Below are 16,150 nucleotides of genomic sequence, written 5' to 3'. Positions count from 1 at the left end.
CCTATCATTATCAGATGATTGGAATTATATCACACCCATTATGTGAGTAGATATTTAGCTCTTTCATGTCATTGTAGTCTTCTAAACTGTGTTAATTTGAATAACAAGGAACTGCAGTCACAGAATTTACTGCGTGAATAAAGTAGGAAATAAGTCTGTACTAGAGACAAGTGCATTCCAAAACCAAAGAAAAAAGCTATTAGTACTGGTTAAGGAGTGACAGAACAGATGTCATCAAGTGGCAGAGAAAAGTAGATGAAGAAGTTGCAGCTCATTTTAAGCACTATGATTGTCAGTAAATGACAAAAATGCAGTTTTTAATATAATACAGATTCCATCATGTTATAGACTCTACAAAGATTTTTTGTCTGCTCTTGCCTGTATATACTTAAAGTTGCAATATTTATGTTTTCCTCTTGATTTCAACATCTCAAAAATTTTGGCATAAAAATTGCTTTTTCATAATAGGTAATTTTGGATTATTGGTATTCTTTTCCATATCCTTTAGAAACTGTTTTGATTGCTTTGAGCTCTGAAGACCCAGCTTATTGCTTTATTGGTACTGGTTTGCATCACTGCAACTCTACTGAATGTGATGGTGTTGGCAGGAAGCTAGAGCAATGAATGCCAAGTGGGGGGCTGTTTATTACCAGTTCCTGCAGGACTTTAGCGGTTAGCACGTGTATGTTTGTCCTCTTTCTGTTTCATGTCCTTTCAGAGAGCTTTCTGCGTTAAATGTAGTTACCATTTTTTAGTTTTAACCATTTAGGTCCATCTCAAGTGTAAGTAACGGGATTTAGGTATGGCAAAAGCATTTTAGTAACCTGATGCTGAGGTTTACCGGTTTACCACCCTAAGGAAGTCGAATATTGTGATGTTAGCCAGTTACCTCGGGGTGATCCTTCATATGACTCTAGAAAAATGTAAAAGCAAGGAATTATGAATTTATAACATCACATGTAATCATATAGTTGTGTTACAAATGCTTACAGGGACAAAGGGGACAGGACGCAAGGGAAAACATGAAAGCTTTAAAGTGATTTTTTTAGGTTCTTGCTTTTTTTTTTTTTTTTTTTAAAACCAGTATCAAGGGTTGGCTGGAAGAAGCACTCATGAAGTATTGCAGCTCTACTCTGCTCATGGCGAGCAACAGAAATTGCAGAGGCGTTCTGTTGTAACCCAGCTGCATGGAGCAATAAAGGTAAAGACATTTGGTAATAAAGTAGGCAATAATCTATACCCTAAACATGCTTATCAAATATAGTAAAACCCAGAAAATGGTCAGATGTGAACCTGATATATACTTTTATTGTATTCACACAAGTGCTTGCAGTGAAGTGTGGCAATGCTTGAGTTAGCTTAAAATTTATAGTGGTTTTGCTGCAATACGCTGAAAAGTCACCTGAGATGCGGCTAAAAGCGGCTACTCCTGAGCTTCAGGATCTTATGTGTAGGCTGCTATCAATACCTGAGCTAGATATGTTTGTCATCAAAACCTCGCACTCCCTGATTTGACTATCATGGAGATATCCCCTAAAACAATTATAATTGTGATATACTTTAACCAGATAGGCAGATCCTTTAAAAAGCATTGGAGAGCTCTACTGATTTCACTAAGAGTTCTGCTCAGGTGGACCTCACAAGAGGGAGTGGTTTGCTCTATGCACACTCGGATTGTCTTAATTTTGCATCACAGAGATTGGAACTGTTCTCCCGGTACCAGTGTCATAATATTTTCCTTTTGAAGTACTTATTCCTTAAGTTACTCCACAGAATAATGAGTTCCTTTTAGAGACAGTGACAAATGTCAGCTTTTGACAGGGCAGCACTGAATGCCTACATAAAATTACTTGAAAAGTCTCAGGAAAGAAATCTGATTCATAACAGGCCAAAGGATATAGCTTAATTGTAGCATAGCTGGACTAGATGGTTGTTGTAGGTCTCTTCAAACTGAACTATTCTGTTCTATACAATTACAGTGATTCTGCTCTGTACATTTTGCAGTGGTGTTTTACATTTTAGGTTAGCTACAACGGTAGAACTGCTTGTGATACAATACCAGTGGATTGAGACAGTTTACTATCAGAGATCAGTCAACATTAGGAAGAGAGCAAAGCTCTCTAAATAAAAGTCTAGATTAATGATAATCCTCTACTCATAATACAAAATTTTCAAAAAAAACTTCCCAGTTATATTCTGTAGCTTCTGAGAGTAAGAAATGCAGTGATTTTCTCCCTTTAGTTTACAATACTGGTTTATCATTGAAACTAGTTGATTAATTCAAGGTCAGTACCGTAGTTGGAAAAATAAAATGTCACAGAATATGTGACACTTTGTACCAGGCTGACTAAGGAAACATCACAGTGCTTCTGTGAGATATGCTATTGTTAAGTTCCTCTTAGATGGCATTACATGCTCATTCCAAGACTTAGATGTCAAGAAGTATACTAATCCTAAAATCAGGTCAATTTGGGTTTACTTTATTTGTACTTTTAAATGAATATAAGCTGCTCTTATAAACATTTTAAGTCTCATCATGTATGTTATGCTGAGTTATATCCATTATACAATACTTTCCTGAACAATTAAGGTTTCTGATCTTTTCAAAATACATCTGTTCTCATAGGAAGGCATAGAACTGGCTTACTTAAGAAATGATTTAAAGTAAAGCTTAGCAAATACCTCCTGATCAAAGTGTGTATATATATATATATACACACATATAAGTGCATATAAGAGATATATAGTTCACAGTTTTTCATTACTAATTCTGGATATGTCTTATACGTGGACAGAACACATACATGTTCACACACACACTTCTTTTTTTTTTTTAATGGCATAAGAAAGAGACTTTGTTATACCTGAAGCTGTGTTATGGTTGAAGCATGTACTGTAAGATGCTAAGGATCCATAATGTCTTGCTGAAGGAAATTGCTAAATATCTTGCAGGATCCTTCTCTAAACATGCTGAAAAATATACTCCTGAAGACTTCCCTTCATGAAGTAGAGGGTTCTTCCTGACAGTGATATCTCACTAGAATTATTTGTGGTGCTGTTGTATTGATTCTTCCTTAACTGCTGTTTTTGTGTCTTTAACATGTTTTTCCTCCTTACTGAGAAGAGGTTTAAGCAAGACCTGAAGAGCCTCCGTTCTTTTGCTTTTGAACTTTCAAAAAAATTTCAGCGTCAAAGCCAGACTTATCTTTACCAAATTTTGACAGCAGTCCAAGGGATACAGCTGCAAAATGAAGCAATGCAAAGTAAGGCTCGTTGTATTTACATTTCAAACATGTAACATCAACAGATGTCATTGTTAAATTTTACTAACATTAAAAGGTTGGGCTTGATTTTTCAGAAACGTGTCAGTGAAATTGTAGCACTTGGGTTTTGTTTGACATTAGATCATCAAGGAGTTCTTAAGTGTTAGTACAAATAACTGCAGAGGTTATGACTGATAATTTGGATTTAGCTTTTGTGTTGATTGCAGCTGCTACTAGACTGCTGCTGACTTGGCTCAGCTGTAACATTTTTAATCTGAAGTTCTCGGGCTTGTTATCCTGGCTTTTAGAATAGCTGAATGAAGGATGTGTTGTTTTAGCTGAAATTTGTCTGCTTTTGACTGTACCAGAAAAAGACTCGGGTGATTTCAGAGATTTTTGAAAATACTGTCTGAAATTGGGACAGATTGTATTTTTAGTGTTTTTGCGTATTTACAAAGAAAATTTTGCTTCCAAATTGAGCCAGTTCACTGGTCTGTAGACAATAACACCACATATACTACTGTATCAGAATTCAGGTCCTTCCTTGTTCATGCTTACATAAAAGTAGACCCTGCAGTGCAGTGGTGCTCTCTGCCCTTGTCACTGAGGGCTTAAGTGCATTGGTCCTACACCTGGATCTCTCGGCATGGATCTCTGTACCTGCTTTCAATATCCTTGATTCTGGTGGAGCTCCTACCAGGCCTGAGAAGCACATGACACAGTTGTTTGATGCTCAGCAGCCTGATGAGCTAACAACAAATACGCACATTTATAATCAGAGTCCCTGGGTGATGCTCTGATATCTGTGTGTTGCTGTTTAAAACGTGTGTAGTTTTCCTGCTTTGCTTTTTTGTTGAAATGCTTAGTTTTGGGACTGATTTGATTCCAGTGGGACTACTCATAGCAACAGCATTTTCAGTGATGGGTGCTTGCAGAACTTGTCCCTGTATGTTATGTATTAAGTTAGGGTTAAAATTGATTTGATTACTGTATTATCCACATAGAGAAAATGCTTAATCAAGTTGTCTTTAAAACGGGGGGGGGAAAAAAAGTGGAAAATTAACCCTAGATAAAGATGAATATTTCCCTTATTGAAGCAGGGGGCTTAATGAATAGATAGGAGGTTGGATTTGGCACTTGAGCCATTGTGTAAATAAATTGTAAGTATTCCTTATGAGGCCTTGCCAATTCTTGTTGACTGTTCTCAGTTTGCACTTCGTGGTGCATGGTTCTATGAAATTATAACCAGGAGAAGCTTCCTTGCCTATAACAAAACAGTGTGTTGGTACTTAGGTGGATGACTTATATTTTTAATTTGGCCATTTTTCTGTCAAATGTTTTGGGTTGAGATTCTATTGTTAAAAGTTAAATATGACAGTCAGAATTGCCATCCTTTTATTACATAGTCTTCTGTAAACAGAAAGCCCAAAGTATGTATTCTGGAGACAATCTATGTTATCAGTTTAATCCTAAAATAGAGATTGAAAATGAGGGAGAGAATTATAGAATTAACATTCAAGCAGGTTAATTTCAAGGCTGTAGTTGACATGCAGCAAACTATAAAACTTTCCTGTAATAACAGAGTAGTTCCTTGCTTAGAAATACTTATTCGTGGTCCGAAAACCAGGTTATTGCTATCTTTCCCACTGAAACTTAAGTAGTAGTAATTCATAAGAGAGGGAGCTGCCCATTCTTTTGTTATAGGCCTGTTCCCTTCATAAACACAGCTGCTGTCATTTTAGCAAAAAATATTGGCCACCTGACTGCAAATGATACTACTGAGGCAGATACAGTAATTCAGCAGATTTCTGGAAGCGTAGGAATTGCTAAACTTTTAAGATGACTTTTTAGATTGCTTCACCATGCAGGTATTATCAGAAAGAGGGAATGACAGTGTCTGTGCATGCAGAACTTATTTTCAGACCAGGGGAAACCACTGTTTTCACTGCTTGGCAAAGTGGCGGGTACTAAGGAGCAAAATCTGTCCAAGTTAGTAAGTGACAGAGAGGTCACTGCAGGTTACTGACATACTTTGTGAGAACAGCTGTAGCCCAGTGCCTTACGTATCCTTTGTGGTTCCAGGACACTTTGTCTCTGGGGTAGAAAAGAGGAAAAATTGATTAAGGAGCTTATCTCCCACTTTGCCTATATGCTGGCACCCATGTGCTGTGCTCCTTTTGGAGAAAACTGAGCTCTGTGCTGTGCTGATGACTTGTATTTGGGGAATGTTAACTACCATCATCTTTTACCCTCAACTGGACAGCAGTTTCACCAGCTTAGCTGCCTTTGGAAAGCCTTTCCTTCTTGGTGCAAAGTAGGGGGAGGAGGAGGGAGACCTTGGACCCAGCAACAGAAATATCGCAGCAACCCAAAGAACAATATTACAGCCCAGGATATAAAACACAGGTGAATTCAAAAGAAGTTTTGGAATAAAGTCTAATACATCATAGCTGCTTATCCTAGAAGGCATGGTCAGATTGACCCTGGAATCTAGTATGGAAAGAAACATTAAAAACCCCAGGGAACTATGGGGACAGCTACACATCCATATCTGAGCTAGGCTGTGGCTGTGCTAGTTTATGCTGCTCATGTGGTTCATGTCCCCATCATGGACCCTTGTGTTATACTGGTATAACTGTGCGACCACACACAGGGGGCTGATCCAGGACAGAAATTACTCAGCAAGGATGGCTTTTTAGACCTCTGTGTCTGTGGAAGCAGTTGTACAAGCCCAGCAGAAGGTTGGTGCAGCACTGAATAGGAGGGAATTAAAAGCTTCTTGACTAGAACCATCAGTTAAAGAAACATTACAATCCTGAACATGTTAGCAAGCCATCACTCTTCTACAATTGTTAATCCAATTATTGATTAACATCCTAACTGTGCTCAGTGATGTTTAAACAGAAAAATCAGCATTCCCAGCTCCCAGAGAATTTCCGTATAGGTCAATGAGTTGAGCAAAGCGTGGGGGAAAGGAATGTCTATAATGGCTGCGGGCATGTAGCGACTGCTTCAGTTGAATAATGAAGAATGGGTTTTAGTATTTTAAAATATGCACCCAGTGGCTGCCCCTAGGTTATGGATAAAGATGTAACTTCTGAATAGCCTGCAGCTGATGCCAAGCAGAAACCGAGGAAGATGTTCAATGTTTACAACTACATAACTCCACTTTCAGAAAAATTAAAAGCTCAGAAATTATTTATGCATTGGGAAACTTGCTCTGTGGAGCTTTATTCAGTAAGTTTTTCTGTGCTGCACATAAAGCTTTACAGAAGATGGACATTAAAACTGATGGTTCAGTCTTACAAATATCAAAATGCCATCTGCTAAATGCAACAACCTGACTCATTTTCTAGAGATTACAGTCCTTCAATTGTCTGCTGAAAAGCCCTGGTGTCTAATTAGGAATCCCCAAGGTTGATTTCTGTTTTCATAATCATCTTTATCATAGGAGAGCTAGTCAGGAAAAAAAATAAATCAGTTATTAGGGCCTAAATTAACCGAAACTGGATCTGTAATGTCCAGTAGGCTTCTCGAGAGTCCTCATGAAGACACCACTTAAATATTGAAACAAACTAGTAATTTATTTTTTTCTTTCAAGACGGGAAGAATACCTTAGCACCTATCGCTTTGCTTTACTGCTTATTCAAGAGACTTCACGAACTGAAAGAGTGTGTACACAAATTTATAAATGAAGATACTTATTATAGAGATTACCTAAATAATCAATCTAACCTCGTATTTTGAAAAATAATGTATGATTAAGGGTCAGTGACTGTAAGAGTCACTTTTGACAATTTATTGTAACACATTTGCATGTGATTCTCCAAACCAAGACATGCTAGTGTTACTCCATATACAGGTTGCAGAGAAAGGATTTTTTTTTTAGTGAAACTTCTGGATTTTGATTCCCCAGCTATTAACATCATGTTTTCCCTGCATGCATGCACTTGTGGAGGATCATTATGAGCTGGAGGTGAACAGCATGGGTATTACAAAAATAAGATCTGAGAAATCTCTAGTGTAGACAGTGTTCCTTGAAGTTACAGATTTTTAGTTTACAGCAGAGAACATAAATCATGTGTGTGACATGCTGAGATTTTAAGTCTGTTCCTTTCTTTGTAAGGTAGCACATACTGAGGCTGATGGCCATCCTGCTAACTCAGCTTTCAGACCATGCTTTGGACTGCTTGATACTCTACATCCTCAAACTGCTCACTAATTGCTGGGGAGATTGATTTCCCACTGGGGTTCCTGAAAGCTTGCTTTTTACACAGGCTTAGTCACATTATGTGCCTTCTGGGTTGTATGTTTGTTTTAGGCCTGCTCAGTGTTAATGTAATTGGGCTGAAATAAAACCATTTGTGAAGTTAGAAGGCTTTTATAATGACCCATATTGCTTTCCTCAGTTTTGTGAAGGAGACTCCCTGGCGGTCAAATAATTTTTTATGAAACCCTACCCAAGAAGCGAATGCATCTATCTTAAAAGGGAAGTTTATAGCTGTTTTACAGGATTAGTAGCACAGTAAACGAGGCTAAGGATAAATGATAGGTTAACTTCTTGTTAAACAAGGTTGATTCAAGTTTAGGTTTCAGGAATCACTGACACATAATACTACTCTGAACTGACACATTTGAACTGCCTTTAAACCATGGGGTTTTGATTCAAAGTTTCACATGTATACCTGTGGTAATTATCTGTAACTTCACATAGCTGTTTCATAGCAAGAATTATGATGGGATTTTTCAGAGGTGTCTAGTAAATCAGGAACTAACCCTCCTAATTCAACTTTTGTAGAAGTTAAGAAGACTTATGCTTGTATTTCATGAGGTGCTACTGGAAAATTCATTTTGTAAAGTCACAGAGTTTAGTTCTTTGAAACAGCTTTCTTCTAGTATTTCAGATAAAAGCTTTTGATCTTGAGCAGTCTCTACAAGAGGTGACAGAGAGATATGAGAAAGAAAAGCAAAAGAGGAGAGCTCTACATAACAGCTTAGTTGTAAGTATATTTAATGACTGAGCACTTTCTTTTTTTATTATAATTATGCCTGTAATTTCCTTACCAATAAAAATAATGAATATACTTTTCATGGATATATCATCTCCCCCAGCTGTCTATATACGATGCATTTCTTTGCTGAGGTATGTTTGTCTTACCATAAACCCCACCCCATTCTTTTTACACAAGCATCTTCCAAGTGTACTCCTGCAACATATTGCCCTAAGGAGCGTCATCCATTTTGAATAGTGGACAAAAACTGAGTTTCTTCATCTTTTCTCTATATTTGCAGCTTCTGAAATTGTTTTCGAATTCTTAAAATTATCAACTTGAAATTACAAAATGGTCATCTTTCTTTTATTTTTCCAAATATGTCTGTCTGTGTCCTGCTCAGCCATTAGTGATGGTTCACTTGGCATTAATTTTTTCCTTTTTGTGCTTTAACTTTACTCTTCTTCTCCAGCCCCCCAAATGACTAATTTTGGGTTGCCTGATTCAGGACCTGATTTTTAGAAACACAATCCACCTTCAAACAAAATTTTTTTAAGTTTTTCTACCATGGAAAATGAAACTCTTTGTTAAAAAGTACCTTCCAGACTCTGGCTTGTGTTGGAGTTCACTGAAAGGGTAACTGAGGACAATGACAGTTTCCCCAAGGTAGTGGGGAGTTAATGCCAGTAGTCACTAGTCATCACAGGCAAGCTGTTTTCACTCATACAAAGAGAAGAACTGATCACCAACAAAAAGGAAGGAAGAACACCAGGTTAGATAAACCGAAGTCTGAAACAGCCTGCAGAGAAAAATCAGTTACTGGTTATGTTGCACATATGAAGTCATGTATGGATACGCAGTGGAGAGGAAAAGGTACAAAATGTTTTATATTCCGCATCTTCCTCAGGGCTGGTGGAACAGAAATAGAGTGTGTAATCTTGTCTGTTAATGGAGGTGTCTGAAGAAGCTCAAGTAAAGAGGAAGGAGACTGAAGAGGGGAAAATGGCTCAGATTGAAAGCCTTCCCCACCCCCCCATATAGACTGGAGAGGGCTACACCATTCCAGAGCTCAGAAGAGCTCATACTTCCTCAAGTACTTTCTCCTAACTTCTTAAAGCAAATAACATTGATACTGTTCTTCTCTCCACAGAGTCTAAGGTTGTGATGTTGTAGACACCTGCCGCCTTAAACACATTCATGTCTGCTTCACAGATTTCAGTGTATTTGTCCTCTCCAGCAGTTTGTGTAAAATACATCTTAATATTCTAACCATAGGAACTGAGAGGAAATATCAGAGTCCACTGCAGGATCCGTCCATTACTACCTTTTGATACTACTGGGCATTCAATATCACAAGACAGGTAATTTATTTTGGCTGTGTTAGATCTTAGCTGACTCATAATTAATATACAGAGAAAACAATAGTTACATGTACATGAAAACAACAGTGTTCTTGATTTTTTTGCTTTTGTGTGTGTGGAGAGACAACGATGGTATCATAGAAACTAATTGCTGTTTTCTTTCTCCTGCTAAATTGGCTTTAGCCAATCTCATTCCCTTGTTTAAAAGTATGTCCACCTGAATGGAAAGCCATAGCTGTTCTGCCAAACCAGGATTATCCCTGGCTTGGCAGAAGTAACACAGCTGCAATCAGTTTAGAGTATATTCACTCTCCTATACAAATTCTGGGATACGGTAACGTAATAACTGGCAGAAGTCATGGGTAGAGAAACATGCTCCGCATTACAGTTGTTTTGTGCTGCTATAGAACAGATTTGCTGTCAGCACAAACAGTGGTAATTCTATTTCAGTATAATTTGGCTCGGCATCCCTACTTTATAATACACCTACTGTAACTGAAGTGTCAAAACATTCCAAGACCCAAAAGGAAAAGAGGGATTAGATGCAAGTATGTGCTATAACAAGCTGAATTCTCCATAGATGACTAACATGAAAGAAGGCAGGGACTGAAACATACACAAAGAAAGAAAGAAGGGGCAAACTAGATGGGTGGCTAGAAACCATATGCTTTATCAGTAAATAGCTGATCTGGGGCTTTGTTTTACTTTTACTGGCTGGTAATTCTAAAAGAGTACATTCAGTGTTTTAAAGTTTATTAACTTTTGGAAAATCTTAAAGAAAATATAGAATTGTTTTAATTAAAGCAACATCAGAAATAGCAGACAAGAAATTTCAAGGAGCCTGAAGGGGAAGCTTGCATTAAACTGTGTTTGATATAACTGGGAAGGAGCCCACTCACTGTTTTTGTTGCTGTATGGAATGGTGCAATCAGGTGCTGAATTGCAGTGTGGAACAGAATGAACTGGGGAGAACAAAGAATCGTTAAGACTAACTTTTCTTAATATATCAAAACGTAATTTAAATAAAACTTAGTTGTAAAACTAAGGACTGATTCTCAAAATGCTTATACACAGGAATGAATTTATATACCTCAGCAATCCCAGTCAGTTGTACTAGTAACAGATGCAAGATCAGGGACAAATACCTAAAATGTGGGTGGTTTTCACATTAATGTTCTAAAGCTAAAGCTAAAAGTTCACATTTACAATTTCAAAATGATATAATGGCTTTCATGTGAATTAGTCTTAATTGGGTTTGTTCTAAATTTCTTTTTTTAAGCAGATTATTTTGCTTGATTGCACTTAAATTTGGGTTTTTTTTCACAGCTAACTGTGGTGTTAGTATGTACATGAAGTACAATAATAATGGCAATTCTGAAAAGTACTCTTCAGACAATGTATATAGTTCACAGGCATTTTGAGTACTGACTTCCTCAGCTAAATGGAACACTTGCGGTTTGAAGGGTACCTTTTTTCCCCTTATTGGCTTTTTTCCTTTTTTTCTTACAGGCAAAGAACCTTTTCTGAAAAAGTGGCGCATGCAGCTGATGATGTGAGTATTTGATGGTGAAATTCAAAAGCTCATTCACAGATACTAGGAAGGAGAAATGAGGGACATGTGAACGATGGGTTTTAAAAAAAATCAGGTACTTTCTTGTCAGTTGGAGTCCAGGAGTCCAGCTTTGATCACCCATGGGTGCAATAGCAGGTGATTCATGCTATTTTCATCCTGACTGTAGTAGTAATAGCTTGGAACTTCTGCTGGTGCAGTCAGCCATGAACTGGAGGTTGTGTTTGCCACAGACTTCCTGCAGTCAGTCCCTTTGAGCCACTTGTATTTGCTGTAACTACTTCTAAAATTATGTCAGGCTTTTTTTCATTATAGTATTGCAATGCAACTAATGCATTTAGGGGAGAAATATAATATCTCATGAACCAGAACAGCCTACATGGTGCTGCAGTCAAGCATGTTAAAGTGTCCTGGCTTAGATCCATCAGAGGAAGGAGAACTAGCATTGAGGTTGCAAATCTAGATGACATTCCAGCATTAATTAAGGCCACTACCAAGATACAAAATCTAAAAAGGCACAGTGGTGTGAGCTAAGGTCAAAGTACGAACTTGCTTTTTAGTTTTCCTACCTGCCATAGTTCTTAGTTGGCTTCTGTTACTTACGTGGTGATTAGCCAAATGCGCTTCTGTAGTATAGTGCTTAAAATATTGCTGAAGTGACCTACAGTATGTTATACGTTTAAATTGTATCTTCATTAGGCAGATGTCACTTGCATAAAGTGGATGCTTAGAGAGACACAGAGAGAGATACGCAATTAGGAAACTAATGGAGCTTATCAGGAGTCAGTTAAAGAGTAAATATGTCAGGAGATAAACCCCAGGGATCTGTAACGGTAGACATAGTATTCTGGATGCAATGACTCATTTATTGTACTATAAAATGCCATGACTGTTTCTGATCTGTTAAATTCTATTGCATAAAGGTGAAATTAGATAATATTTAGGGTTTGGATTATTTTATAGATATCTGATATGTTATAGTATCTATATGTTTACAGAGTCTGCTTGCTTATGCCAATTTATGATTTTTAGTTTGTATGAAACAGTGACCCAGTAACCTTCAGTATGCTAACCTGTTCTCACGCTTAAAAGTCCTTATGAAATATTCCAGGAAAACTTGCATGGACTTCATTGCAAAATGAAATTTGCAGGATACTAACTTCCTGGTTTTGGAAAACACAACATTGTCTTCAAATGTTTCATTGGTTAGCCTTGACATTTATTTGGTTAAAATACTTTGTAGTTTTGATCAAACACCTTTAGTCTTTGTGTTAGTTTCATAATATGAAAATGTTTTTAAGAATAAAAATTTGTTTATAAAGTATCCACTTTCAAGAGGGAGGATGAAAGTGTAAGTAACTTCTTAAAAAAACATCAATTTAGACTAGTCTAACAAAAGAAAAGGAAAACAATGTTTATTGCCTACTTATTTTGCTTTAACAACTGAAGATGTTTATGCTTGTGGCTAGGATAACAATGCAATTTTCAGATAAAATTATGGGACTTGATTTGTTATTGAGCTTTTGGTTGCAACACAATCAAGCTTATATTTCTGGAAACAAGTATTTTCCAGGCGAGTACGATTTAAAGGAAATTTTAGATGAAGGTGAAGGAAGGCTGTCTGTGTAAGAGATGCTGAGTTTATTAGTTTTGCTTTTTAGATCATGGCTATATTTCCAGATTTTTCCCTGGAAATATTTTATATGTGCAACATAACCAGGCAGTTATCTGCTATGAACATTTTAAACCTAATGTGCATTAGAGTTGCATTTGAGAACCAGAGTCACAGCGCAGCCCAGCATACATGTTGAAACTATGATTTGGATCTTCTGGACAATCTTCAGCTTGATGCTGCTCCTGGATTGGACAGCAGCTCTAGTAATATGCTGATCTGTCATCGATGCTACAACTTTGTCATGTTATAACTAGAATAGGGAAAACATCTGTCTCGTAGTGAAAGACCGCAACAGAATTGCAGTTATAAAGTAGGTTTGCTTCTCTCCTGCCAGGAGCTGTGTTAAGACTTCCTCCAGACTGTCTGTAGGTAGGCAGAACTGACACGTGGACAGAATGGTTGTATACCTTTCTGTGAGACTGAGACTACATGAATTCCATTTAGTCTTTGAGTGATTTTTCTTGTGTTATTTAGAGATTTATATCATTCTGCAAAAGACATGTGATCTTTTCTATAATCTTGCTTACTGTGTCTAGAGAATCATTATTACGATTCCAAGTCTAAAAAAGGCTTAGGGTTCTACTAGATATACAGAAGAGTATTTAATTTCAGGTTTGAGATAATTTAAGGGTTTTTAAGTTTCCTTTTTGCTTTCTGTGTATACCCAACTCCTCAGCATAACAGTAACAACAGTCTGAGCCTTTCTCCTGAAGCTTGTTATGTGATGGTGGAGAGTGAGTACACAGTACACACCAGGTTGAACTACTCCACACAGGTTAGGACACTAAGTAGCACTGGCATTGTCACCACCTGAGAAAATGAATAGATGAGGTACTGAATGCTCAGACTTTTCTTGGTGTGACAGGACAAGGAGGAATGGGTGCAAATTGAAATGAGAAGAAGTGAGAAGAAGCTGTCAGGGTAGTCAAACACTGGAACAGGTTGTCCAGAGAGGATGTGGACTCTCCATCTTTGGAGATACTCAAAACCTGAACTGGACATGGTCCTGGGCAACCTGCTGTAACTGACCCTGCTCTGAGCAGGGGCTTGGCCTCAATGATCTGTCTAAGTCCTTTCCCACCTCAACCATTCTGTGATTCTGGCCTAGGATCCCTGCTGCTGCTTTTCTGTAATTTTGTCCATCTCTGGCAGGTGTGCGGTGTGCACATGTGAATATAGGTGTCACGTTTGAATGAGCAGCTATGGTTTTGCCTGGATTCACACCACCAGATGTGCACACTTAAATGAGATGCCTAATCACTCCAGACTCCACTTGTCGTTGCTGAAGAGAAGTAGCCACCTCCAGAGGGAAAGTCATTCACCTAAGATTTGAAATAAACTTTAAATATGTTTGTCTGTCTCTACGACTACGTATGCATCTGAGGCACCTGCCCTAGCCTAATACCTGAAGTGATATTTGAATCCAATTTCCTTTGGCTCAGAAAAGAAACTGGCTGCCTGTACATAATTAATTCCTTTCAAATAATTTTCTGAAAGTTTTCACTTGTGAGTAGTTGAGAAAAAGGAGATGGCGAAGAGGCTACTCTGACTATCAGGGAAGGTGCAAGATTCTGCTGTTTCTTCAAGACAGGACTGGGGAAACATGAATTAATGCAGCCAAGACTCTCCTTTTCCTGGGAGATAATTCTGTAATAGATAGATGGATGCAGCTATAGCAGCTGGAGGCTTTATCACTCCCCAGCTCTTCTCACCATCCCTAGCCAGAGTTTTCTTCCCCTGGTGCTTACCCAGCGTGGGGGATCCTTTAAGCTGTCCGTGTCAGCCTCTGTACTGTGTCAGCCAGTTGTACTGGAGTTAACAGTGAAATGTGAGGAGCAGTCACAGTCTCCTTTACACTGCTCTGCTGTGGAGCAGTAGTCTTGGGAACAGGGGCATAATCTGCAGCAGATACACAGTAACAAGAGATAAATTATAATTACCACAGCTGGAGTCCGTGATCATGTCTATATCCGCTATTCCATATAAATCACTTTAAATGATTTCTCTGCCTTACTGAATTTCATTTAATGACCTGCTCCCCAGGGTTGGGTGTCAGGGCAGATTGTGAATTTTTGTGAAGTATCCTTTTGTCATTTCCATGGTTCCTATTGCCCTGAAAACTCAGACTGGGAGAATTCTGTGGCTCTGGTGTGAACAATAAGGTTCTTCAGCATTCTTGTGAGACAGCTCTATGGATTTCATAAGCGCTGTTGACAAGGAAACCTGAGGTTCTGTAGGCCAGCAGCCGTGGTGGATATGTTAGGCCATACTGATCTCCTGACAAAGGAAGGTCATTACAAATGCTTGTGTGAAACTTCTGCCTATTAATTGTTTTGTTTCTGTGTTATGCAAATAGAGGTTTTTTCTGTCCCCTTTCTCATCTTAAGGAAAGCTGGTCTGCAAGTAAATTTGGTATCTGAATCAGAAACGTGGTCCATAACCCCCCATGAAGAAGGCCTACAAGGAAGCTGGAGTGAGATTTTTTGCAAGGGCACGTAGTGATAGAACAGGGGGGGATGGCTTTAAACTGGAAGAGGGTAGATTTAGATTGGGTATTAGGAATAAATTCTTCACTGTGAGGGTGGTGAGGCACTGGCACAAGCTGCCCAGAGCAGCTGTGGATGCCCCATCCCTGGCAGTGTCCAAGGCCAGGCTGGATGGAGCTTTGAGCAACCTGCTGTAGTGGAAGGTGTCCCTGCCCATGGCAGCAGGGTTGGAACTACGTAATCTTTAAGGTCCCTTCTAGTCCAAACAATTCTATGATTTTACGATATCCTTTTCCTTCCCCCCCCCAACCCCTACCCCCTTCCCCCCCCCCCCCCCCCCTTCCCCCAGAGTCTCTTGGTTATGGATCCTATTAGAATTTCTGTGTCAGGCCATTCTGTAGCGAAGTGTCATACTCACTGTACTGCTGCTAAATTTGCCAGTACTGGGCTGGGTAACACAGCTCATTCTGTAGAGTGAGCTTTGTCATTGTTAGGTTGATAATGATACATGGGCCTTCTCCAAAGAGGAAGAAATACTTATAAACTCCAAACAACAAATTTGATTTTTATTAGCCTTTTGTGTGGTGGACATACTGTGTATGCAATCGTTACTTGCTGAGCTCTTTACGACTTCAGTCTGTGGGAATACTCATTTGAAGGCCATTAGTTCAGCACTCCAAGCTACTTGTGTGAAGCACGGGAGGAATTTCAGCACTCCCATCAAATGCAGTAATGTAACCGCAGATTAGTAAACTAGGAAACCTCCTTGAATTAGATGAAGTATTTTGTGTGCTAGTGAGCTTC

The 16,150-nt window shown here is 38.5% G+C and overlaps 1 protein-coding gene across 4 annotated transcripts in view; it reads left to right on the top strand.

Annotated features, from left to right (window-relative positions):
* The window catches only part of KIF25 (kinesin family member 25), a 53,743-nt gene that overhangs the window by 8,797 nt on the left and 28,796 nt on the right, over positions 1-16,150 (top strand). For 2 of the 4 annotated variants that reach the window (XM_080388967.1, XM_080388968.1), the window contains exons 3-7: positions 1,085-1,201; positions 3,125-3,263; positions 8,160-8,263; positions 9,530-9,615; positions 11,125-11,167. In XM_080388967.1, the coding sequence (XP_080245093.1) occupies positions 1,085-1,201; positions 3,125-3,263; positions 8,160-8,263; positions 9,530-9,615; positions 11,125-11,167 (489 nt within the window). The remainder of the gene's footprint in view (positions 1-1,084; positions 1,202-3,124; positions 3,264-8,159; positions 8,264-9,529; positions 9,616-11,124; positions 11,168-16,150) is intronic. The other 2 variants (XM_080388969.1, XM_080388970.1) reach the window with 1 other exon arrangement.

Source organism: Falco punctatus (assembly GCF_963210335.1).
Source record: "Falco punctatus genome assembly, chromosome: 5".
Lineage (NCBI taxonomy): Eukaryota > Metazoa > Chordata > Aves > Falconiformes > Falconidae > Falco > Falco punctatus.
This window is presented reverse-complemented; position numbering and strand designations above follow the sequence as displayed.